At 38.2% G+C, this 24,646-nt stretch overlaps 1 protein-coding gene across 1 annotated transcript; it reads left to right on the top strand.

Moving 5' to 3' along the window:
- The first annotated feature begins 10,954 nt into the window (after nucleotides 1-10,954).
- LOC112919636 (olfactory receptor 6C1) lies at nucleotides 10,955-17,511 on the top strand. The gene is made up of 2 exons (XM_072735214.1): nucleotides 10,955-10,978; nucleotides 16,570-17,511. The coding sequence occupies exon 2, from the start codon at nucleotides 16,573-16,575 to the stop codon at nucleotides 17,509-17,511; it is 939 nt and encodes a 312-aa protein (XP_072591315.1). The 5' UTR covers nucleotides 10,955-10,978; nucleotides 16,570-16,572.
- The last annotated feature ends 7,135 nt before the right edge of the window (nucleotides 17,512-24,646 follow it).

The raw sequence follows: 24,646 nt of genomic DNA, 5'->3' as shown, positions 1-24,646 counted from the left end.
TGACTAGAAAAAAGAACACACCACAAAAGAAAAAATCAGAAACAGTACTCTCTCTTCCACAGAGTTACAGAATTTGGATTACAATTCGATGTCAGAAAGACAATTCAGAAGCACAATTATAAACCTACTGGTGGCTCTGAAAAAAAAGCATAAAAGATTCAAGAGACTTCATGAATGCAGAAGTTAGATCTACTCAGGCAAAAATGAAAAATCAATTAAATGAGATGCAATCCAAACTGGAGGTCCTAATGATGAGGGTTAATGAGGTGGAAGAAACAGTGAGTGACAAAGAAGACAAGTTGATGGCAAGGAAGGAAGATGAGGAAAAAAGAGAAAGACCATGAGAAAAGGTTAAGGAAAATGATAACCTCAGAATTAAAATCTATGTATATTGGGGTTCCAGAGAGGGCCAAGAGACACAGAGGGCCAGAAAGCATATTTGAACAAATCACAGCTGAGAAGGTCCCTAATTTGGGGAGAGAAACAGGCATTCAGATCCAGGAGATAAAGACGTCCCTGATAAAATCAATAAAAACTGATCAACACCTCGACATTTAATAGTGAAACTTGAAAATTCCAAACATAAAAAGATCATTAAAGCAGCAAGAGACAAGAAATCTCTAACTTTTATGGGGAAAAATTATTAGATTAATAGGAGACCTCTCCACAGAGACCTGGCAGGCCAGAAAGGGCTGGCAGGATCTATTCAGGGTACTAAAGGAGAAAAACATGCAGCCAAGAATACTTTTTCCAACAAGGCTCTCATTCAGAATAGAAAGAGAGATAAAGAGCTTCCAAGAGAGGCAGAAAACTGAAAGAATATGTGACCACCAAACCAGCTCTCCAAGTAATATTAAGGGGGACCCTGTAAAAGAAAGAGGAAGCCCAAAGAAATAATCCACAAAAACAGGGACTGAATAGGTATTATGATGACACTAAATTCATATCTTTCAATAGTAACCCAGAACATGAATGGGCTTAATGATTCCATCAAAAGGCGCACGGTTTCAGACTGGATAAAACAGCAAGACCCATCTATTTTCTGTCTACAAGAGACTCATTTTAGACCTAAGGACACCTACAGCCTGAAAATGAAAGGTTGGAGAACCATTTACCATTCAAATAGTCCTCCCAAGGAAAGCTGGGGTATCAATCCTCATATCAGATAAATTAAAGTTTATCCCAAAGCCTGTATTAAGAGATGAAAAAGGAAACGATATCATACTTAAAGGATCTATCCAACAAGAAGACCTAACAATCATGAATATTTATGCCCCTAATGTGGGAACTGCCAAGTATATCAATCAATTAATATTCAAAGTAAAGACATACTTAGATAATAATACCCTTATACTGGGAGACTTTAACACGGTGCTTTCTGTAAATGACAGATATTCTAAGCACAATCTCTCCATAACAATAGCTTTAAATGATACACTAGACCAGATGGATTTCACAGACATTTACAGAACTTTACATCCAAACGCAACTGAATACACATTCTTCTCAAGTGCACATGGAACTTTCTCCAGAATAGACCACATAATGTGTCACAAATCAGGTCTTAACCAATACCAAACATTGGGATTATCCCCTGCATATTTTCAGACCATAATGTTTTGAAACTTGAGCTCAATCACAAGGAGTAATATGGAAGAAACTCAAACACGTGGAGGTTAAACAGCATTCTGCTGAAAGAGGAATGGATCAACCAGGAAATTAGAGAAGAATTAAAAAGATTCATGGAAACTAATGAGAAAGAAGATACAACCATCCTAAATCTATGGGATAGAGCAAAAGCAGTCCCGAAGGGGAAATTCGTGGCAATACAAGTATGTCTCAAAAAATGGAAAAAAAAACTCAAATACGCAGGCTGATCTTGAACCTAAAGGACCTGGAGAAAGAACAGCAAATAAAACCTACACCAAGCAGAAAAGGAGAGTTAATAAAGATCCGAGCAGAACTCAATGCAATAGAGACCAGAAGATCCGTGGAACAGATCAACAAAACCAGGAGTTGGTTCTTTGAAAGAAGATAGAAAAACCATTAGCCAGCCTTATTAAAAACAAAAGAGAATAGACTCCAATTAATAAAAAAGACTCAAATTAATAAAATCACAATTGAAAAAGGAGAGATCACCACCAATATAAAGGAAATACAAACGATTTTAAAAACATATTATGAGCAGCTATACACCTATAAATTAGGCAATCTAAAGAAATGGACGCATTTCTGGAAAACCACAAAATACAAAAACTGGAACACGAAGAAATGAAAAAACCTGAACAGGCCAATAGCCAGGGATGAAATTGAAGCAGTCATCAAAAACCTCCCAAAACACAAAAGTCCAGGACCAGATAACTTCCCAGGGGGAATTCTATCAAATGTTTAAAGAAGAAACCATACCTATTCTACTATAGCTATTGTGAAAGATATAGAAAGGGATAGAATACTTACAAACTCATTCTATGAGGCCAGCATCACCTTAATTCCAAATCCAGACAAAGACCCCACCAAAAAGGAGCATTTTAGACCAAAACCCCTGATAAACACAGATGCAAAAATTCGCAACAAGATACTACCCAATAGGATCCAATAATCCATTAAAAATATTATTCAGTTCTGTCTCCCTTTCTGATATTTCCCAACATTTCTTTTCCCTTCCTTTATATAGAACATAAAGACTCCTAACTCTGGGAAACGAACTAGGGGTGGTGGAAGGGGAGGAGGGCGGGGGGTGGAGGGGAATGGGTGATGGGCACTGAGGCGGACACTTGACGGGATAAGCACTGGGTGTTTCTCTGTATGTTGGTAAATTGAACACCAATAAAAATTAATTAAAAAATAAAATAAATAAAATAAAATAAAATAAATAAAATAAAATAAAAGAAGATTATTCACCATGACCAAGTGAGATTTATCCCTGGATGCAAGGCTGGTTCAACACTTGTAAAGCAATAAAAGTGATAGATCATATCAGCAAGAGAAAAAACAAGAACCATATGATCCTCTCAACAGATGCAGAGAAAGCACTTGACAAAATACAGCATCCATTCCTGATCAAAACTCTTCAGAGTGTAGGGATGGAGGGGACATTCCTCAGAATCTAAAATCCATCTACAGAAACTGGAGAGTATTGTGCTGAAGTAAGTCAATCAGAGAAGGACAAACATTATATGGTTTCATCCATTCGGGGAATATGAAATATGGTGAAAGGGAATAGAGAGGAAAGGAGAGAAAATGAGTGGGAAATATCAGGGAGGGTGACAGAACATGAGAGACACCTAACTCTGGGAAACAAACAAGGGGTGGTGGAAAGGAGGGTGGGCGGGAAGATGAGGTGACTGCGTGACGGGCATTGAGGGGGGCACTAGACGTCATCTGGATGTTATGCTATATGTTGGCAAATCGAACTCCAATAAAAAAATATACCAAAAAAAGCCACCTACAAAAGCCCACAACAAATATTCTCAATGGGGAATCACTGAGAACCTTTCCCCTAAGATCAGGAACACAACAGGTATGTCCACTCTCACCACTGCTATTCAACATAGTACTGGAAGTCCTAGCCTCAGCGATCAGGCAACAAAAAGAAATAAAAGGCATTCAAATAGGCAAAGAAGAAGTCAAAGTCTCCCTCTTCGCAGAAGACATGATACTGTACGTAGAAAACCCAAAAAACTCCAGCCCAAGATTGCTAGAACTCATACAGCAATTTGCAAGTGTGGCAGGATACAAAATCAATGCCCAGAAGTCAGTGGCACTTCTATACACTAACAATGAGGCTGAAAAAAGATAAATTATGGAGTCAATCCCATTTACAGTTGCACCCAAAAGCATAAGATACCTAGGAATAATCCTTTGGTTAGGAATACCTAACCAAAGAGGTAAAGGATCTATACCCTAAACTACAGAACACTTCTTTTTTTAATTTCTTTTTGTTGGAGTTCAAATGGCCAACATATAGAAAAACACACAGTGCTCATCCCATCAAGTGCCCCCCTCAGTTCCCGTCACTCGGTCACCCCAACTCCCCACCCACTTCTCTTTCCACCACCCCTAGCTCATTTCCCAGAGTTAGGGGACCCTCATGTCCTGTCTCCTTTTCTGATATTTCCCATTCATTCTCTCTCCTTTCCCCTTTATTCTCTTTCATTGTTTATTATATTCCCCAAGTGAATGAGAACATACACTGTTTGTCCTTCTCTGATTGACTTACTTCACTCAGCATAATACCCTCCAGTTCCATCCACATGGAAGCAAATGATGGGTATTTGTCGTTTCTAATGGCTGAGGAATATTCCATTGTATACAGAAACCACATCTTCTTTATCCATTCATCTTTCGATGGACACCGAGGCTCCTTCCACAGTTTGGCTATTGTGGACATTGCTGCTAGAAACATTAGGGTGCAGGTGTCCTGGGGTTTCCCAGCATCAATTACAGAACAATTCTGAAAGAAATTGGAGGGAGGGGCATGATGGCGGAAGAGTAGGGTCCCCAAATCACCTGTCCCCACCAAATTACCTAGATAACCTTCAAATCATCCTGAAAATCTACGAATTCGGCCTGAGATTTTTTATTTTTTTTATTTTATTTTTTTTTATTTATTTATGATAGTCACAGAGAGAGAGAGAGAGGCAGAGACACAGGCGGAGGGAGAAGCAGGCTCCATGCACCGGGAGCCTGACGTGGGATTCGATTCCGGGTCTCCAGGATCGCGCCCTGGGCCAAAGGCAGGCGCCAAACCGCTGCGCCACCCAGGGATCCCCGGCCTGAGATTTAAAGAGAGAACAGCTGGGATGCTACAGTGAGAAGAGTTCGCGCTTCTATCAAGGTAGGAAGACGGGGGAAAAGAAATAAAGAAACAAAAGGCCTCCAAGGGGGAGGGGCCCGCGAGGAGCCCGGCTGAGGCTGGGGCGAGTGTCCCCAGGACAGGAAAGCCCGGTCGCAGAGAAGCAGGAGCTGCACCAACCTTCCCGGGTGGAAAGGGGCTCGCCGGGAGTTAGAGCAGGACCCCAAGAGGGCGGGGATGCCCTCAGACTCCCTGGGACACTAACAGACACCTGTGCCCCGGGGAGAGTGCGCCGAGCTCCCTAAGGGCTGCAGCGCGCACGGCGGGACCCAGGAGCAGCTCGGAGGGGCTCGGGCGGCGGCTCCCTGGAGAGGGGGCTGCGAGGCCGGGAGCGCGAATCCAACAGCGCAGGCCCCGGAGCACAGGGCGCCGGGGACACAGCCGAGGATCCGGCCTCCCCCCGGGACACGCAGAAGCCGGGAGGGCCCAGGACAGCGAGGACGCTCCTGCCCGGAGCTGAGCAGATCAGCGGCCCCGCCCCGGAGCGTCCAGGCCCCTGCAGACTGAGAGCCCCGGTTACTGCGGGGGCTGAATCTAGGGCTCCAGACCTGCCGCCAACACTGCAGTTGTTCCTCCTGGGGCCTCACAGGGAAAACAACCACCATTGAGCCCTGCACCAGGCAGGGGGCTGAGCAGCTCCCCGAAGTGCTAACACCTAAAAATCAGCACAACAGGCCTCTCCCCCTAGAAGTCCAGCTAGACGGACAAGTTCCAAGGGAAGTCAAGGGACTTAAAGTACAGAAACAGAATATACTCCCCCGTGTTTTTTTTTTTCTTTTTGATTTCTGTTTGCTTCCCCCAACCTTTTTTTCCTTTCTTTCTTTTTCTTTCTCTTTTTCTTCTCTTTTTCTTTTTTTCTTCCTTTTTTCTTTTTTTCTTTTTCTCTTTTCTTTCCTTCTTTCTCTCATCTCTTTTTCTCCTTTTCCCAGTACAACTTGTTTTTGGCTACTCTGCACTAAGCAAAATGACTAGAAGGAAAAACCTCACCTCAAAAGAAAGAATCAGAAACAGTCCTCTCTCCCACAGAGTTACAAAATCTGGATTACAATTCAATGTCAGAAAGCCAATTCAGAAGCATTATTCTAAAGCTACTGGTGGGTCTAGAAAAAAGCATAAAGGACTCAAGAGACTTCATGAGTGCATAATTTAGATCTAATCAGGCAGAAATTAAAAATCAATTGAATGAGATGCAATCCAAACTAGAAGTCCTAACAACAAGGGTTAACGAGGTGGAAGAATGAGTGAGTGCCATAGAAGACAAGTTGACAGCAAAGAGGGAAACTGAGGAAAAAAGAGACAAACAATTAAAAGACCATGAAGATAGATTAAGGGAAATAAACGACAGCCTGAGGAACTAAAACCTACATTTAATTGGGGTTCCCGAGGGTGCTGAAAGGGCAGAGGGCCAGAATATGTATTTGAACAAATCCTAGCTGAAAACTTTCCTAAACTGGGAAGGGAAACAGGCATTCAGATCCAGGAAATAGAGAGATCCCCCCATAAAATCAATATAAACCGTTCAACACCTCGACATTTAATAGTGAAGCTTGCAGATTCTAAAGATAAAGAGAAGATCCTTAAAGCAGCAAGAGACAAGAAGTCCCTGACTTTTATGGGGAGGAGTATTAGGGTAACAGCAGACCTCTCCACAGAGACCTGGCAGGCCAGAAAGGGCTGGCAGGATATATTCAGGGTCCTAAATGAGAAGAACATGGAACCAAGAATACTTTATCCACCAAGGCTCTCTCTCATTCAGAATGGAAGGAGAGAGCTTCCAAGACAGGCAGGAACTGAAAGAATATGTGACCTCCAAACCATTCTGCAATAAATTTTAAGGGGGATTCTTAAAACTCCCCTTTAAGAAGAAGTTCAGTGGAACAATCCACAAAAAGAAGGACTGAATAGATATCATGATGACACTAAACTCATATCTGTCAATAGTAACTCTGAACGTGAACGGGCTTAATGACCCCATCAAAAGGCGCAGGGTTTCAGACTGGATAAAAAAGCAGGACCCATCTATTTGCTGTCTACAAGAGACTCATTTTAGACAGAAGAACACCTACAACCTGAAAATAAAACTTTGGAGAACAATTTACCATTCAAATGGTCCTCAAAAGAAAGCAGGGGTAGCCATCCTTGTATCAGATAAACTAAAATTTACCCCGAAGACTGTAGAGAGAGATGAAGAGGTACACTATATCATACATAAAGGATCTATCCAACAGGAGGACTTAACAATCCTCAAAATATATGCCCCGAATGCGGGAGCTGCCAAATATATCAATCATTAACCAAAGTGAAGAAATACTTAGACAATAATACACTTATACTTGCTACTTCAATCTAGCGTTTTCTCCCCTCAATAGGTCTTCTAAGCACAACATCTCCAAAGAAACAAGAGCTTTAAATGATACACTGGACCAGATGGATTTCACAGATATCTACAGAACTTTACATCCAAACTCAACTAAATACACATTCTTCTCAAGTGCACATGGAACTTTCTCCGGAATAGACCACATACTGGGTCACAAATCGGGTCTGAACCGATACCAAAAGATTGGGATCGTCCCCTGAATATTCTCAGACCATAATGCCTTGAAATTAGAACTAAATCACAACAAGAAGTTTGGAAGGACTTCAAACACGTGGAGGTTAAGGACCATCCTGCTAAAAGATGAAAGGGTCAACCAGGAAATTAAGGAAGAATTAAAAAGATTCATGGAAACTAATGAGAATGAAGATACAACCGTTCAAAATCTTTGGGATGCAGCAAAAGCAGTCCTGAGGGGGAAATACATCGCAACACAAGCATCCATTCAAAAACTGGAAAGAACTCAAATACAAAAGCTAACCTTACACCTAAAGGAGCTAGAGAAAAAACAGCAAATAGATCGTATACCCAGCAGAAGAAGAGAGTTAATAAAGATTCGAGCAGAACTCAACGAAATCGAGACCAGGAGATCTGTGGAACAGATCAACAAAACCAGGAGTTGGTTCTTTGAAAGAATTAATAAGATAGATAAACCATTAGCCACCTTATTAAAAAGAAGAGAAAAACACTCAAATTAATAAAGTCATGAATGAGAAAGGAGAGATCACTACCGACACCAAGGAAATACAAACGATTTTAAATATATAATATGAACAGCTATACGCCAAAAAATTAGGCAATCTAGAGGAAATGGACGTATTTCTGGAAAGCCACAAAATACCAAAACTGGAACAGGAAGAAATAGAAAATCTGAACAGGCCAATAACCAGGGAAGAAGTTGAAGCAGTCATCAAAAACCTCCCAAGACACAAAAGTCCAGGGCCAGATGGCTTCCCAGGGGAATTCTCTCAAATGAGTAAAGAAGAAATCATATCTATTCTACTAAAGCTGTTTGGAAAGATAGAAAGAGATGGAGTACTTCCAAATTCGTTCTTGAGGCCAGCATCACCTTAATTCCAAAACCAGACAAAGACCCCACCAAAAGGAGAATTACAGAACAATATCCCTGATGAACAGGGATGCAAAAATTCTCAACAAGACACTAGCCAATAGTATCCAACAGTACATTAAGAAATTATTCAACATGACCAAGTAGGATTTATTCCTGGGACACAAGGATGCTTCAACACTCGTAAAACAATCAATGTGATTCATCATATCAGAAAGAAAAACCAAGAACCATATGATCCTCTCATTAGATGCAGAGAAAGCATTTGACAAAATACAACATCGATTCCTGATCAAAACTCTTCAGAGTAGAGGGATAGAGGGATCATTCCTCAACATCTTAAAAGCCTTCTAAGAAAAGCACACAGCAAATATCATTCTCAATGGGGATTCACTGGGAGCCTTTCCCCTAAGATCAGGAAGAAGACAGGGGTGTCCGGGCTCACCACTACAATTCAACATAGGACTGGAAGTCCTAGCCTCAGCAATCAGACAACAAAAAGACATTAAAGGCATTCAAATTGGCAAATAAGAAGTCAAACTCTCTCTCTTCGCTGATGTCATGATACTCTACATAAAAAACACAAAAGCCTCCACCCCAAGAATGCTAGAACTCATACAGCAATTTGGTAGCATGACAGGATACAAAATCAATGCCCAGAAATCAGTGGTATTTATATACACTAACAATGAGACTGAAGAAATAGAAATTAAGGAGTCAATTCCATTTACAAATGCACCCAAAAGCATAAGATACCTAGGAATAAACCTAACCAAAGAGGTAAAGATCTCTACCCTATAAACTATAGAACACTTCTGAAAGAAATGGAGGAAGACACAAAGAGATGGGAAAATGTCCATGGTCATGGATTGGCAAAATTAATATTGTGAAAATGTCAATGTTACCCAGGGCAATTTACACGTTTAATGCAATCCCTATCAATATACCACAGACTTTCTTCAGAGAGTTAGAACAAATTATTTTAAGATTTGTGTGGAATCAGAAAAGACTCCGAATAGCCAGGGGAATTTTTAAAAAGAAAACCATATCTGGCGGCATCACAATGCCAGACTTCAGGTTGTACTACAAAGCTGTGGTCATCAAGACAGTGTGGTACTGGCACAAAAACAGACACATAGATCAATGGAACAGAATAGAGAACCCAGAAGTGGACCCTGAACTTTATCATCAACTAATATTTGATAAAGGAGGAAAGACTATCCATTGGAATAAAGACAGTCTCTTCAATAAATGGTGCTGGGAAAATTGGACATCCACATGCAGAAGAATGAAACTAGACCACTCTCTTTCACCATACACAAAGATAAACTCAAAATGGATGAAAGATCTAAATGTGAGACAAGATTCCATCAAAATCCTAGAGGAGAACACAGCCAAAACCATTTTGAACTCGGCCACAGTAACTTCTTGCAAGATACATCCATGAAGGCAAAAGAAACAAAAGCAAAAATGAACTATTGGGACTTCATCAAGATAAGAAGCTTTTGCACAGCAAAGGATACAGTCAACAAAACTAAAGACAACCTACAGAATGGGAGAAGATGTTTGCAAATGACGTATCAGATAAAGGGCTAGTTTCCAAAATCTATAAAGAACTTCTTAAACTCAACACCAAAGAAACAAACAATCCAATCATGAAATGGGCAAAAGACATGAAGAGAAATCTCACAGAGGAAGACATAGACATGGCCAACATGCACATGAGTAAATGCTCTGCATCACTTGCCATCAGGGAAATACAAATCAAAACCACAATGAGATAACACCTCACACCAGTGAGAATGGGGAAAATTAACAAGGCAGGAAACCACAAATGTTGGAGAGGATGGGGAGAAAAGGGAGCCCCCTTACACTGTTGGTGGGAATGTGAAATGGTAGCAGCCACTCTGGAAAACTGTGTGGAGGTTCCTCAAAGAGTTAAAAATAGACCTGCCCTATGACCCAGCAATTGCACTGTTGAGGATTTATCTCAAAGATTCAGATGCAATGAAACGCTGGGACACCTGCACCCTGATGTTTATAGCAGCAATGTCCACAATAGCCAAACTGTGGAAGGAGCCTTGGTGTCCAGCGAAAGATGAATGGATAAAGAAGATGTGGTTTATGTATACAATGGAATATTTTTTTTAATTAATTTTTATTGGTGTTCAATTTACCAACATACAGAAAAACACCCAGTGCTCATCCCGTCAAGTGTCCACCTCAGTGCCCATCACCCATTCCCCTCCAACACCCGCCCTCCTCCCCTTCCACCACCCCTAGTTCGTTTCCCCGAGTTAGGAGTCTTTATGTTCTGTCTCCCTTCCTGATATTTCCCAACATTTCTTTTCCCTTCCTTTATATTCCCTTTCACTATTATTCATATTCCCCAAATGAATGAGAACATACACTGTTTTTCCTTAAATGGTGCTGGGAAAATTGGACATCCACATGCAGCAGAATGAAACTGGACCACTCTCTTTCACCATACACAAAGATAAACTCAAAATGGATGAGAGATCTAAATGTGAGACAAGATTCCATTAAAATCCTAGAGGAGAACACAGGCAACACCCTTTTTGAACTTGGCCACAGTAACTTCTTGCAAGATACATCCACAAAGGCAAAAGAAACAAAAGCAAAAATGAACTATTGGGACTTCATCAAGATAAGAAGCTTTTGCACAGCAAAGGATACAGTCAACAAAACTAAAAGACAACCTACAGAATGGGAGAAGATATTTGCAAATGACATATCAGATAAAGGGCTAGTTTCCAAAATCTATAAAGAACTTATTAAACTCAACACCAAAGAAACAAACAATCCAATCATGAAATGGGCAAAAGACATGAAGAGAAATCTCACAGAGGAAGACATGGACATGGCCAACAAGCACATGAGAAAATGCTCTGCATCACTTGCCATCAGGGAAATACAAATCAAAACCACAATGAGATACCACCTCACACCAGTGAGAATGGGGAAAATTAACAAGGCAGGAAACAACAAATGTTGGAGAGGATGCAGAGAAAAGGGAACCCTCTTACACTGTTGGTGGGAATGTGAACTGGTGCAGCCACTCTGGAAAACTGTGTGGAGGTTCCTCAAAGAGTTAAAAATAGACCTGCCCTACGACCCAGCAATTGCACTGTTGGGGATTTACCCCAAAGATTCAGATGCAATGAAACGTCGGGACACCTGCACCCCGATGTTTCTATCAGCAATGGCCACAATAGCCAAACTGTGGAAGGAGCCTCGGTGTCCATCGAAAGATGACTGGATAAAGAAGATGTGGTTTATGTATACAATGGAATATTACTCAGCCATTAGAAATGACCAATACCCACCATTTGCTTCAACGTGGATGGAACTGGAGGGTAGTATGCTGAGTGAAGTAAGTCAATCAGAGAAGGACAAACAGTGTATGTTCTCATTCACTTGGGGAATATAAATAATAGTGAAAGGGAATATAAGGGATGGGAGAAGAAATGTGTGGGAAATATCAGAAAGGGAGACAGAACATAAAGACTCCTAACTCTGGGAAACGAGCTAGGGGTGGTGGAAGGGGAGGAGGGTGGGGGGGAGGGGTGTGAGTGGGTGATGGGCACTGAGGGGGGCACTTGACGGGATGAGCACTGGGTGTTATTTTGTATGTTGGTAAATTGAACACCAATAAAAAATAAATTTATTTAAAAAAAAGAAAACCACAACAAAGAAACAAAAACTTGCCTTTATTTCATGCATATTTAAAACTGTGAGAACTGGCAAATATTTATAGCTTTTACATAGGACATGCACAATTTTATTGGTGTTTTACACTCACATGATAGAATTTGGGCATGTTTATATTATTATAGTATAGTCAGGGAGGGTAATAATTACTAATATTATACTTGGCATATATATTGGAACTTTTATCAATCAAAGCAAAAAACGCTTCAGCTGTCACGACTGGTGAGCAAAGAGTGAGAAGACAAAGTAGTATAAAGTATTAGCAGTATTATTGAACCAAAAATTCTTATGGTAAGGAAGATTAAATATATGGAGTAAGGAATGGACTTAGCACTATATAGAGATCTTCAAGTTTTTAAAAATGGCTTAGATTAAATATGCTCTCAGTAGCAATGTGCATTAGGAACTAGATGTTCAGTTTTTAATCTCTGAAAAATAATGTCAAGGGAAACAAACTTTACCTAGTGTGGTTATTTGCTAGCTTTTTTTTCCTGTCTCTTTGGACACTGTCCCCTAAGCTTCCTTTTCAAATTCATTACTAATGTGTATGATGTTTTATATTCCTTGGTGTTTTGTGTGTAGTCCTGTTCTGGCAATTTTGATTCACTGAATTATTCCCTGCGAGCCAGCAGCAAAGAGAATAGATAAAACATGTGGCTGATGCTACATTTTATTTGTGCAGAAACCATACCACATTGTTTAAAACACCTTCTGATATTTTTTCTTCTTCATATAATTGCTCCTTTCTCATGCTCTGTACACAAAGAAATATATTCCCTCTAGATAAAATGGAAATTTGAAGGAAAAAAACCTTAACATAGAAAGAAAAGGGGCTCACCGAGAGGAATTATGTCCAGAATGCTGGTTTCCCTGCATTACAACAGTAGCAACTGCTCTTATGTTTTCTATTCCAGCCATTCTATTTGTTAGTGATCCTGTATGAAAATTAGAGGTAAGTCAGAAATATAGGAGGCAATGGAGTCTCCCAAACCTTATCATTGTTTCATTGCTTATCAGCTCAATTTTTAATTAGATTAAATAGGGTATATTGGAGTTCTATTTTGCCACTGAATATAGATAGTAGTATATTTTGTTTTATTACATCATTTTTTTCATTCTCTGTTAAGTGAAAAGCAGGAAATTTCCATTTCTGTGCCTGTGTTTCTAACTGAATATAGGCTAGGTAGTACTCTTTTAGAGAATAGACTAACTGTAGGTAATTCCTGGCTACATTGAACACTTATTACTTATATGAATATATCTAAGATACAAAACCAAACTGACTCCAGTGCTTCATGTGGGAATAAAGATAAAGTTCCATAGTTGTGTCATAAAGACTGAATGAGATAGAATATACAAATCTTTAGTATGTCATTGGGAAAAATAATGCCTTTGCTTAATCACAGTAACCATGAATATTCTGTCCTAAATTGGAAATCAGTTCACACTAAAGAAAAATAAGGTAAAAAAACAGCTCTTTGGAAAGCATAGTAAGTGCCACATGGTTTATATAGCACTTCATTTATACTATTTCAATTAATTCCCAAAATGCCCTTGAATTTCACATCCATGGTAAACAGAGAAGACTGATACTTAAGAAAATTAAGGACCATTCAAAGTCACAAATCTACTAAGTGGCCCATTTGTATTTTTAACCCATATTTCTCTAACCACAGAGCCTATATACTTTCTGTGATAGTAATCTACCTTAGAGTGTCATAAATAAGAAACTGATACTGTTTTGATAGCATCATCTTATATTCAGGTTATGTGCTTTACTTTTTTCCTTGATTACAGATCACTAAATAAAGAACTGAAACTTGGAGGGTAGGAATTGATAATTGCCATAAACTGCTAGAGATACAATCCTTCCAGCCACTCGGTGGATTCTCTAGAGGAGTCTTTGCTTCACTCAGGAAAAGAGAAGCTGCTAAAGAAAACCTGTGTCATGGCCCAAAGTTCAGAAATATTGAGCAGTTCCAAGTAAATTTAGAGTAATTATGAAGCCAAACTAGATTTTACCCACAATACTGAATTAAAAAACTTTCCTTCCCTCTAATGTATTATCCTAAACCCTGAACAACTATTTAAAGTAAAAATGAGTGGGAAATATCAGAAAGGGAGACAGAACATGAGAGACCCCCAACTCTGGGAAACGAACTAGGGGTTGTGGAAGGGGAGGTGGGCGGGGGGTGGAGGTGACTGGGTGATGGGACTGAGGGGGGCACTTGATGGGATGAGCACTAGGTGTTATTCTATTTATTGGCAAATTGAACACCAATAAAAATATAAATTAAAAAAATAATAAAATAAAGTAGAAACAGTGAGGTGATCAATAAAGGACATGGCTTGGAAGGTATGATGTGTAAAGTCCCCATAATGATCTTTAATGAGGTTTAACTGAAGAAGAATGAAATTAGTAAACAGAGTTGAAACGATTAGACTCTACTAAGAGACAGGTCCATCCAGGGCACCCAAGACATTAACAACAACAGCAAAATGCACCAGAAATAAATGCAGTCAGTCTAAGGCTCTCATCTCAGTGTCTTAAAAGAACATCCTTTGGTGCTTCAAACTTAATGTATCCTTTTATACAGAGTCCCTTTCTCATCTTGGGCATCAAGAAGTCATAAGTATCTAGTTTATCTGAATCGTCGTTGTTAATACTAACCTGATGGTAACAATTTTAAAGGGGCATGACATGGGATAATTTCAGAAGGAAACCTTGAAGGTACTTTGTGGCCATCTTATTTGACAAATATGAACTATTATTGCTAGCTGTCATTTTGAATAGATCAAAGGGTCTGTCTCAGGAGTTCTTAGAAGGAGTTCTTGATTTTGATGAAATGATTGGAAGATAATTTAAGTTTAACCTAAACCATCTTCTTCCAGGGGGAAATATGGATCTACATTCATAAATAAAAAGATGAGCTAAATGTTAGAGATACCTTTCATACTCTGCATGAATACTTCCTTGGATGGCTTCAGGCTTGAGGAATCGTATGCACCTAATTAAACATTGAGGTTTTTTTTCTCCTCAGAGGCTGCTGAATGAATGAATAACACACACCAGGTTTAGTTGATGTTGGTAAATGAATACAGTCCATTGATTGTCAATACATCCATTAATGGTCTTCACATAAATAGGATAGTATACTTCTTCTGAGTCAGTGATATTGCATCATCTCTTGGTAGACTCTTTAAGCCAATTTTTGCTGATCCTTGAAAATTAGACTTTAAGTACTCCTTTTCAGTGATGCTCACATGAACTTTCTATATATATTAATACCTTTCTTCACAGCTTTTCATTCATTCCCTCAAAGGTTTAAAGAGTGTCAGTCAAGTTATTATTTTCCAGAAGCTATTAAAATTGATTGGAAAGTTAAGAGAAATAAAGAATATGCACAAAGTTGAAATAAGGTTAAAAATGCAGTGCATTGACACATTATTACCTATGGAAGAGTAATAATATACCTTTGTTTTTAAAAAAGTTTTATTTAAATTCCTGCTTGTTAACACAATATTAGTTTCAGTTGTACAACATAGTGGCTCAACACTTGGATACAATGCCTGATACTCATCACAGATGCCCTCCTTCATCCCCATCTCCTGTTTTCCCCATCCCCCCTCACCTTCCTCAGGTTTTTATTAGTTTATTCTCTATAGTTAAGAATATGTTTCTTGGTTTGCTTCTCTCATTCCCCCTACCCTTTGCCAGTTTGTTTGGTTTCTTAAAATCCATATGAATGCAATTGTATGCTATTTGTCTTTCTCTGACTTATTTCAGTTAGCATAATTATTTTTAGGTTGTAAATGGCATCGTTTCATCCTTTCTGATAATGGAGTGATAATATACCTTTTTAAACCAGGTTCTCCAATGCCAGTAGAAGCCAGGAAATTTAATGCAGAAATTTCAATTTTGGGATTGAAATCAAATATTATTTATTTGATAAGAATGCATTTTGAAGCTCCTAGATGTTATGAAGAACCAGTACTTCCTAGGAAAAGCAAACCCTGATAAAGGAAGAGTATAGTTTTGAGCAGAAGTAAAGTTAATTAAAAGAATGAAATATAAGGAATTTAATGAAACTTAAATTTAATGAAATTTAATAGACACAACCTAGGAGCTGTGCAGCTAGGAATTCAGCATTCCATAGAGAATTTTGCCTGATTGGCATTTGTGATGCAACTACAAACTCAACATTACTTCAATAAATAAAGAAAAGTGTTTATTTTAAGCCTCCTATGACTTCCAGGCACAGGACTGTGTTGCAATGCCTTTAAAGATCACAATCTGCTGTCACTTGCACACATACACAATGTAGTGGAGTAGTTCCCAGGGGATTTCAGCACAGATGTATGATGGGCTGGGGAAAATCCATCGAAAATTCATAAAATTTTCCCTCTACATAAAATGACACACCAATTCAGCCAGATTCTGGCTCTACACTTAGACCTTTGTTAATTAACTCTTCAAGTTTATTCCTTGTGTTTTCTTCTAGAAGTCTGGCAGGAGAACCACAAATAAGCAACTGAAAAATGAGAAACCACACAGAACTAACAGACTTTATCCTCCTGGGATTGTCAGATGACCCACAGCTTCAGGAGGTGATCTTTGTCTTTCTGCTCATCACCTACATTCTCAGCATCACTGGGAACCTGACCATTATCACCCTCACCCTGCTGGATTCCCACCTCCAGACCCCCATGTATTTCTTCCTCAGAAACTTCTCCTTACTCGAGATTTCATTCACAACTGTGAGCATACCCAAGTTCCTGAGCACCCTGATTACAGGAGATAAAACTGTTTCCTTTAATGATTGTATGGCTCAGTTATTTTTTTTCATTCTGTTGGGAGTCACTGAATTTTACCTGCTGGCTGCCATGTCCTATGACCGATACATTGCCATCTGCAAACCTCTGCATTACATGACCATCATGAATCCCAGAGTCTGCATACTCCTTGTCTTTGCTTCTTGGTCGGCTTCATTCTTAATCATATTCCCATCACTCATGCTGTTAATACAGCTTGATTATTGTAAGTCCAATGTTATAGACCATTTTACCTGTGACTATTTCCCCTTACTACATCTTTCTTGTTCAGACACTAGATTCTTAGAGATAGTGGGTTTTTCCTGTGCTGTGTTTACATTAATGTTCACATTGACATTAATAATTCTGTCCTACATATATATCCTCAGAACAATTTTGAGGATTCCTTCTACTAGTCAGAGGACAAAAGCCTTTTCCACCTGTTCTTCCCACATGATTGTCATCTCCATCTCCTATGGCAGCTGCATTTTCATGTATATTAACCCAGCAGCAAAAGACAGAGTGTCTCTGAGCAAGGGAGTTGCTGTGCTAAACACCTCGGTAGCCCCCATGCTGAACCCCTTTATTTACAGCCTAAGGAACCAGCAAGTCAAGCGAGCCTTCCTGGACAGGGCAAGGAAGATTGTATTTTTCTCAAGCAAATGAAAAAATAAAAGTGCTGTCATAAATTAGAGGCATAATGAAGAACAAGTAAACAAAAAACAGAGTTCTCAAAGTCTAACAATGCCCATGTAGCCTCGCTAGAGTTCTATTTCATTGCTTATATTTCTATTGCTAGCAGTTTGCTGAGGATATTTGAATTCATAGATATTTTTTTCCATTTAAATTCCACTCCCTTTTCATTGCACTTCCCTTCCTTTAAACTAGTCTTTCCACTCTATAACTATGAGGTTGGTCTCATTTCCCTCTTCTAAATATCTTTAAATTCCACTTTTTTCACAGTTATGCTTAGAAAATCAAAGAAAGACAAAAACACCACAAGATCAATGGGTTAAAACTGTTTTATAATTTCACCAGGAAACACTCTTTCATGGAATTCAGAAAATATTGTCATGTTTAACATTATTATTTATTTACCATACAAAGACTATAAATATAACTTAATCTTACTGGAGTTTTACAGACACTATCTTCTCCATATAGAAGCACACTTAGTAACCGTGTAAAAAATATGTAACTAAAAAAATTATATAATTACTTTTTTTGAGAAATCTTAAAATATTTCTCAGGTACCCAATTTAAAATTTTACTGTGCCATATAATTTCTCAGCTTAAACTTGAAGTAGTCCCTACTTCTTGAAACCCCATAATTACCACATACTCCAAACCAGTTCTTTAAAAAAGCCTGAAGAAATATATATTCCTAGGTACTAGATATGACCACAAATTTACTGTGGTATATTTAAATAAATGCTTGATGTTAAACTGATCTTTTGGATAATAACAGCTAAGAGTTATAACATTCTCTTACTTTTTCTGGCCATTTTGATCTAACAGCTTACATATACAGCTCATTTATGTGAAAATGACACAAAACCTTCTTTGTTTCATACTATGCTTTGTTCGTAGAAAAATCATTGCAACAAAAATCAGTACAAGTCCAGTATCACTGCATTTCTTCAGTCCTTTACTGGAGGTTCCACAGGACAAAAATGAATACATTTAATAGTATTAGCAAGGAAGATACCAATAAATCTTTCTTTCAAATAACATGATTTTCCTCTTAAGACCTTAGTGTATTTACACTAAATGGTTCTTAAGTCCAACACACTCCTCTCCCAGATATCCACACATCACCTCAATAAGGCCTCCCTCAATGACACTACTTAAAATTACAGAAGCTCCCCTCTTCCAAGATTATTCAATTTTCTCCCCTTTACAACATAGTTATTAATTTATAAAAGACCCATAATTTGCTAATCAATCATGTCCATTGCTTATTGTCTATATCCTCTCATATCTCTCACCCCATGAGAGCAGGGACCTCTGGCCTCCTTTGCAGATAAAATGATGTGCTCCCAGCAGTGGTGTGCAGGGGCCTGCCTCTATACTTCCCAAGAGCCAGTTGTGCTGTGTCTTCTCCATTCTGTATTCAGAAAGTTCCCGTCAGTAGCTTGAAACTTGCCATGTGAGAGAAGTGACATCTTAGAAACAGATAAGCTCTATAGATCAGTCCCTCACCTCCACCCCCCTGAGAGGCAGTTGTTGAACATTTACCAGAAGTCACTAATCCTCCTCATTTAGAACATGTGTCTGCCTTGTAGTGGGTATTAGACAAATATTTTTGAATAAATAAATACGTTTGCATAATTTAGAATGGTCTGGTGCCCTAGCAATCAGAGCACTGACTAAATGTTTTACAACATAAACACATACAATAATGTACATAACACTAAGCTAGCTTTTAAAACTCTTCAAATAAAATGAGCATTTTATCACAACTAGACATTTTGTATGACAAAGAAATAATTTTATGTTTTCTAAAGCATTTGGTGCTCATTTTCTTTTATTTTACATTAGGTCTTTTGACAACTATGCAAAAATCAATTTACTTGATGTGTATTGACTTTTCATGAAGTTAACGCTTGATAGGCATTAATTAGATTTATTGTGGTGACCATTTTGCAGTATATACAAATATCAAATCATTATGTTGTACACCTGAAACTAATAGTGTTATATGTCAGTTACACAGCAATTAAAAATTTTTTTTTAAATCTAGCATGTAAAAAAAAATGACAACACTTTTTGTTAAGGTTTGCATATTGAACTTTCTAATGATAGGAATTCTTATGATGCAAAACCTTATTTTTTTCCACCCAAAAAGATTCCTATAATTATTTGGGTTACACCTAGTAATATATGAAGTGCCAACCTCATCTGTCAACTGAAAAACTTCTGATATTATAAATTCAAATAGAATAATAGCTCAGTTAGATGATGGTAGTCAGTAAATGGGAGGCCAGCCAGACATCTTGGGGGGTGGGGCTTACCTATAGAGGATAATAATATACCATTGAAAATAATTAGCAAAAAAAAAAAAAAAAAAGAAAATAATTAGCAATACATACTGGAATTATTCAAAAATATGATGTGAGTTCAGGACTTAGATAAAATCTTTATTTTATGTTATTTTATTTATTTTTATAAATTTTTATTGGAGTTTTATTTGACAACATATAGTATAACACCCACTGCTCATCCTGTCAAGTGCTCCCCCCAGTGCCTGTCACCCAGCCACCCCATCCCCCTCCCACCTCCCCTTCTACAACCCTTTGTTCATTTCCCAGAGCTAGGAGTCGATTTAGAGAAAACCTTAATATATTTGGATCCCCTAACAATTTGATTTAATAAACTTTTTTATTATGAATATGTTACAGCAAAACTTTATTTGTAACTGAAACCTGTCCTCCACTGTCTGAGGAGAGTGAAACCTGGTAGCCTGAACAATAGTTCATAGACCTAAAACATAGGCACTCATCAACCTCAGAATACATGGAGGTAATTGGCACATTATTAAAAAGCAGATGTCCTACTAGCTTGTGGATAAGAGGCTAACAGTTGTAATTAGTCTTCCTCAAAAGTAAATTATTAGGAGGCCTAGAGAAAAGCTAGAGAGCTATTAGGAACTAGGAATAAAACAGTAAAGGTAGAAAGTGAGTGAGAGAGTGATCAAGGAGGAAAGAGAGAGACAATTCAGCATCTAGAAGTTTGAGGAAAGATATGGAGAGGAAACATATCTAATAAGATATTTCACAGGCAGTCCAGGTGGCTCAGCAGTTTAGCGCCACCTTCAACGTGATCCTGGAGACCCAGCATCGAGTCCCGCGTGGGGCTCACTACATGGAGCCTGCTTCTCCCTCTGCCTGTGTCTCTGTCTCTGTCTCTCTCTCTCTCTCATGAATAAATAAATAAAATCTTTTTAAAAAGATATTTCAAATGAAGTGCAGTGCTTTGTGAGATAGAAACTCATCCGCCTTTCCTGTAAGTAACTCCATAAAGATTGTGTTGCCCACAATGCTATAATTTACAGTCATATATGATCACATGAGCCTCATAGTACAGTATGCTTATCAATATAATTAGAAATTTTTGCAATATACTGGAATTTCATCTTTCTTGACTATATTAGTGGACTATGAGTATTTTTCTAGTGAAAGGAATACTTTGTTCATTATTGCATACCAAAGGCTTATTATAGTGTAGCCATTAACTAAAATATTTGTTAAATTAGTCAACAAAGGATGGAGGTCTCAAAATGCTTATTCCTATCTAAACTATTTTTATCTCTTGCCTTGAATAATTATAATTATTCTGTCCTGATATTTTGTTTAAGTAAGTTTCTATGCCTGGGCTTTCTAGAACCCCTTCTTTTTCAGAATCATAGACAAAAATCTCTATAACCCTTATAACAATAGCAGCACCTTTAAACTCCTTACTCAACAGAAAGAACCTCTCTTTTCTATTTAGATCTACCTCCCAGCATCTCCCCTGCGGACATATATGGGGGAAAATCCTATATTTTAATCATTAAGGTACCAGATGGAACCCTATGATTAGACTCCCATAGATATCACACTTTCAATGTTTTCTTAATTTGAGATGTTTTCATATAGACAATAGTGAAATACCACAATGGTACTCAACAATGCCATTTACTTGGCACATATCAATGGCTTCCTTGAGACAGATCCTTTCAAGTCTCAGTAACAACTCTTGTACTCCATCTTTCACTTTATATAATCCCCAGAAACACAGTTCCATTTGTGTGACCTTGGAAAAATTAGCTAAACTCTCCAAGAGTCAGCTTCCTAATATAATAATTAGGGAGGATAATAGGAATTTCTTCAGAGAGTAGTTGTAAATATTGATTTATACAAGGCTTGCAAAAGACTTACAAATATGCCTGGTACCCTACAAATGCTTAATAAATTAAAACTATTACTATGATCTTAAATAATATCAGCTTTAATTGAATGTCAGACAGCCAGCGACATGTAGTTTACTCAAAAACAATTTGGCTTTATGTATCACAACATTGTCTGTAGGACAAATGTCCTTGTATAGTACATTATGTGGTACTCCCTCATCCATAAATTGGGGATGACAATAATGATTATTTCTTTTTTACACATCACTACTCTAAAAATATTTTATTATGGATTTACACATTTTGCATATACCAAATTCCGTCAATTATGTGTATCTATATACGAAGACTGCAAAGACTACATTTTCCATTGTCCATAAAGCTAGAATTATAAATGTAAATTTTAGTTCTGCCAACCAGATGCATTCATAAAAGATACAAACTTTAAACATTGCTATAGTTAAGCATCTACATTGGTGGGGTAGATCACAGCAGATTCCAATGACCATAAATTTTGTAACAATAGCCCTAGATTCCTGAGGATCAGCTCTCATGAGGACTCAATTTTGTAAAGCAGATTTGAGATCACTCCAGGAAGCTCTTCCTAAAATCTGCCTTTAACTCTCTTGATAATTCCTTAATTTGTACATTACATTAAATTGATTTACATTTAACTAGCTATAATAAATTCTGTTCTCTACAACTGCAGTTGTATATATATACAAAGCCTATCCAGGTAACAGCTTTCAAAGAAATAAGAATTTTGAGCCAATTTATTAACCTGGCTTGATTTGAAGTCAGCAACGATTCCATTAGACACTGAAACACTGGTAGTCCACATGGACACATTAACAATGCAGAGATCACCAAGATTAAATGCCTACTAAAAGCAAAGTTGAATAAAATTGAATACTGAATACAAGGCTTATGTAGGAGCTGGCTGCTTCTAAATGCCTTAGACAGCTTAAAGAATAAAATGTAATTTTGCTTCAATCTTCTCATTGATGAAGGATAGTTGGAAGAAAAGCAGGTATGGACAAGGAACCCTAGGAGAAAACCACCCTTTAAAGGATTCTACACCTCCCTGGAAAGAGTGCTTCACTCTTTCCCATGTGATAGGTAGATAGCCACTACCTGATTTGATGACAAGCTCATGGAGGGTTAATTATATTGAATCAGCTCACCAACAAACCCATAAAAACCCCTAGACTTAGAGACTCTGATAGTAACCCTCTCAGGTCCCCTCCCTCTTTGGGAGCTTTGTACTATCACTCAATAAACTCTGCTTTGCTGCCCACCACTCTATCTGGTCTACCTCTTCATTCTTCTAAGTGGTATGACCAAGAACCATTGGCACTGGTAGAGAAGAAATCCTACCTAGCATCATAAATGAAGAGATGACATCGCCAATATTAAATCCTGATCCTGAAAATATTAAATCCTGCTCCTTAAATATCCAGTTGATTTAATTCACAACCTCTTCACATGTCTTATGTTAATGTTAGAACACTGACTGAGAAAAATTGGAACTGATCATTGGAAGGAAGGCATCTCTGTGGATTCAGATGATTCTGAGTACCTGAACATGAAAGCACCACCTAGATTCCCTTGGCAGCAGAAGGACCATCTTGTTCTGCTTCATGAAGCTTACCATGTACCATTTAGAACCTCTGTAATTATCTCACCTCAGGTAGTTAAGTTTAAATTTGTCCTTTGTGTACATTCACCATTCTTAGCCTGGTTCTGACCTACATGTATCACAATCTAGCATTACGAGGAGATGGTAAGCAAGTACACTCAGAAAAAGACATAATTACACTTAAAAATTTTTATGTTTTTAATAATGTTTTCCTTTCAAAAAATTTTTAAATCTAATTAGTTAATACTGCAATACTGGTTTCAGGAGTACAATTCAGTGATTCATTACTTACATATGACACCCAGTGCTCCTCATAACAAGTGCCCTCCTAAAACCCATCTCCCACCCTAATCCTCCCATTAACACTAAGTTTCTTCTCTGTCACTTATGGTTTGTCTCCCTCTCTCTTTTATCTTTCTCCCCTATCCCATATGTTCTTGGTTTTTATTTATTTATTTATTTATTTATTTATTTATTTATTTAATAAATTCATTTTTATTGGTCTTCAATTTGCCAGCATATAGAATAACACCCAGTGCTCATCCCATCCAGTGCCCACTTCAGTGCTGGCCACCCAGTCACCCCACCCCCCGCCCACCTCCCCTTCCACCACCCCTAGTTCATTTCGCAGAGTTAGGAGTCTCTCATGTTCTGTCTCCCTTTTTGGTATTTCCCACTCATTTTTCTCCTTTCCCGTTTATTCCCGTTCACTATTATTTATATTCCCCAAAAGAATGAGACCATATAATGTTTGTCCTTATCCTATTGACTTATTTCACTCAGCATAATACTCTGGTTCTCTTCAGATTGAATAAATATTTTGCCTTTCTGTTTTTTCTCTTTTTTCTTTCATGGAGAAATTACTTGGATTTATTTTATTTTACTTTTACATTTTTATTTTTTTAATAATAAATTTATTTTTATTGGTGTTCAATTTTTATAATAAATTTATTTTTTATTGGCGTTCAATTTACCAACATACAGAACAACACCCAGTGCTCATCCCGTCAAGTGCCCCCCTCAGTGCCCGTCACCCATTCACCCCCACCCCCCGCCCTCCTCCCCTTCCACCACCACTAGTTCGTTTGCGAGAGTTAGGAGTCTTTATGTTCTGTCTCCCTTTCTGATATTTCCCGCACATTTCTTCTCCCTTCCCTTCTATTCCCTTTCACTATTATTTATATTCCCCAAATGAATGAGAACATATACTGTTTGTCCTTCTCCGATTGACTTTCTTCACTCAGCATAATACCCTCCAGTTCCATCCACGT

Source organism: Vulpes vulpes, chromosome 14 (genome assembly GCF_048418805.1).
Source record: "Vulpes vulpes isolate BD-2025 chromosome 14, VulVul3, whole genome shotgun sequence".
Taxonomy (NCBI): domain Eukaryota; kingdom Metazoa; phylum Chordata; class Mammalia; order Carnivora; family Canidae; genus Vulpes; species Vulpes vulpes.
This window is presented reverse-complemented; position numbering and strand designations above follow the sequence as displayed.

Coding starts and splice junctions, on each gene's coding strand:
- LOC112919636 (XM_072735214.1), top strand. CDS start 16,573: ATGAGAAACCACACAGAACTAACAGACTTTATCCTCCTGGGATTGTCA.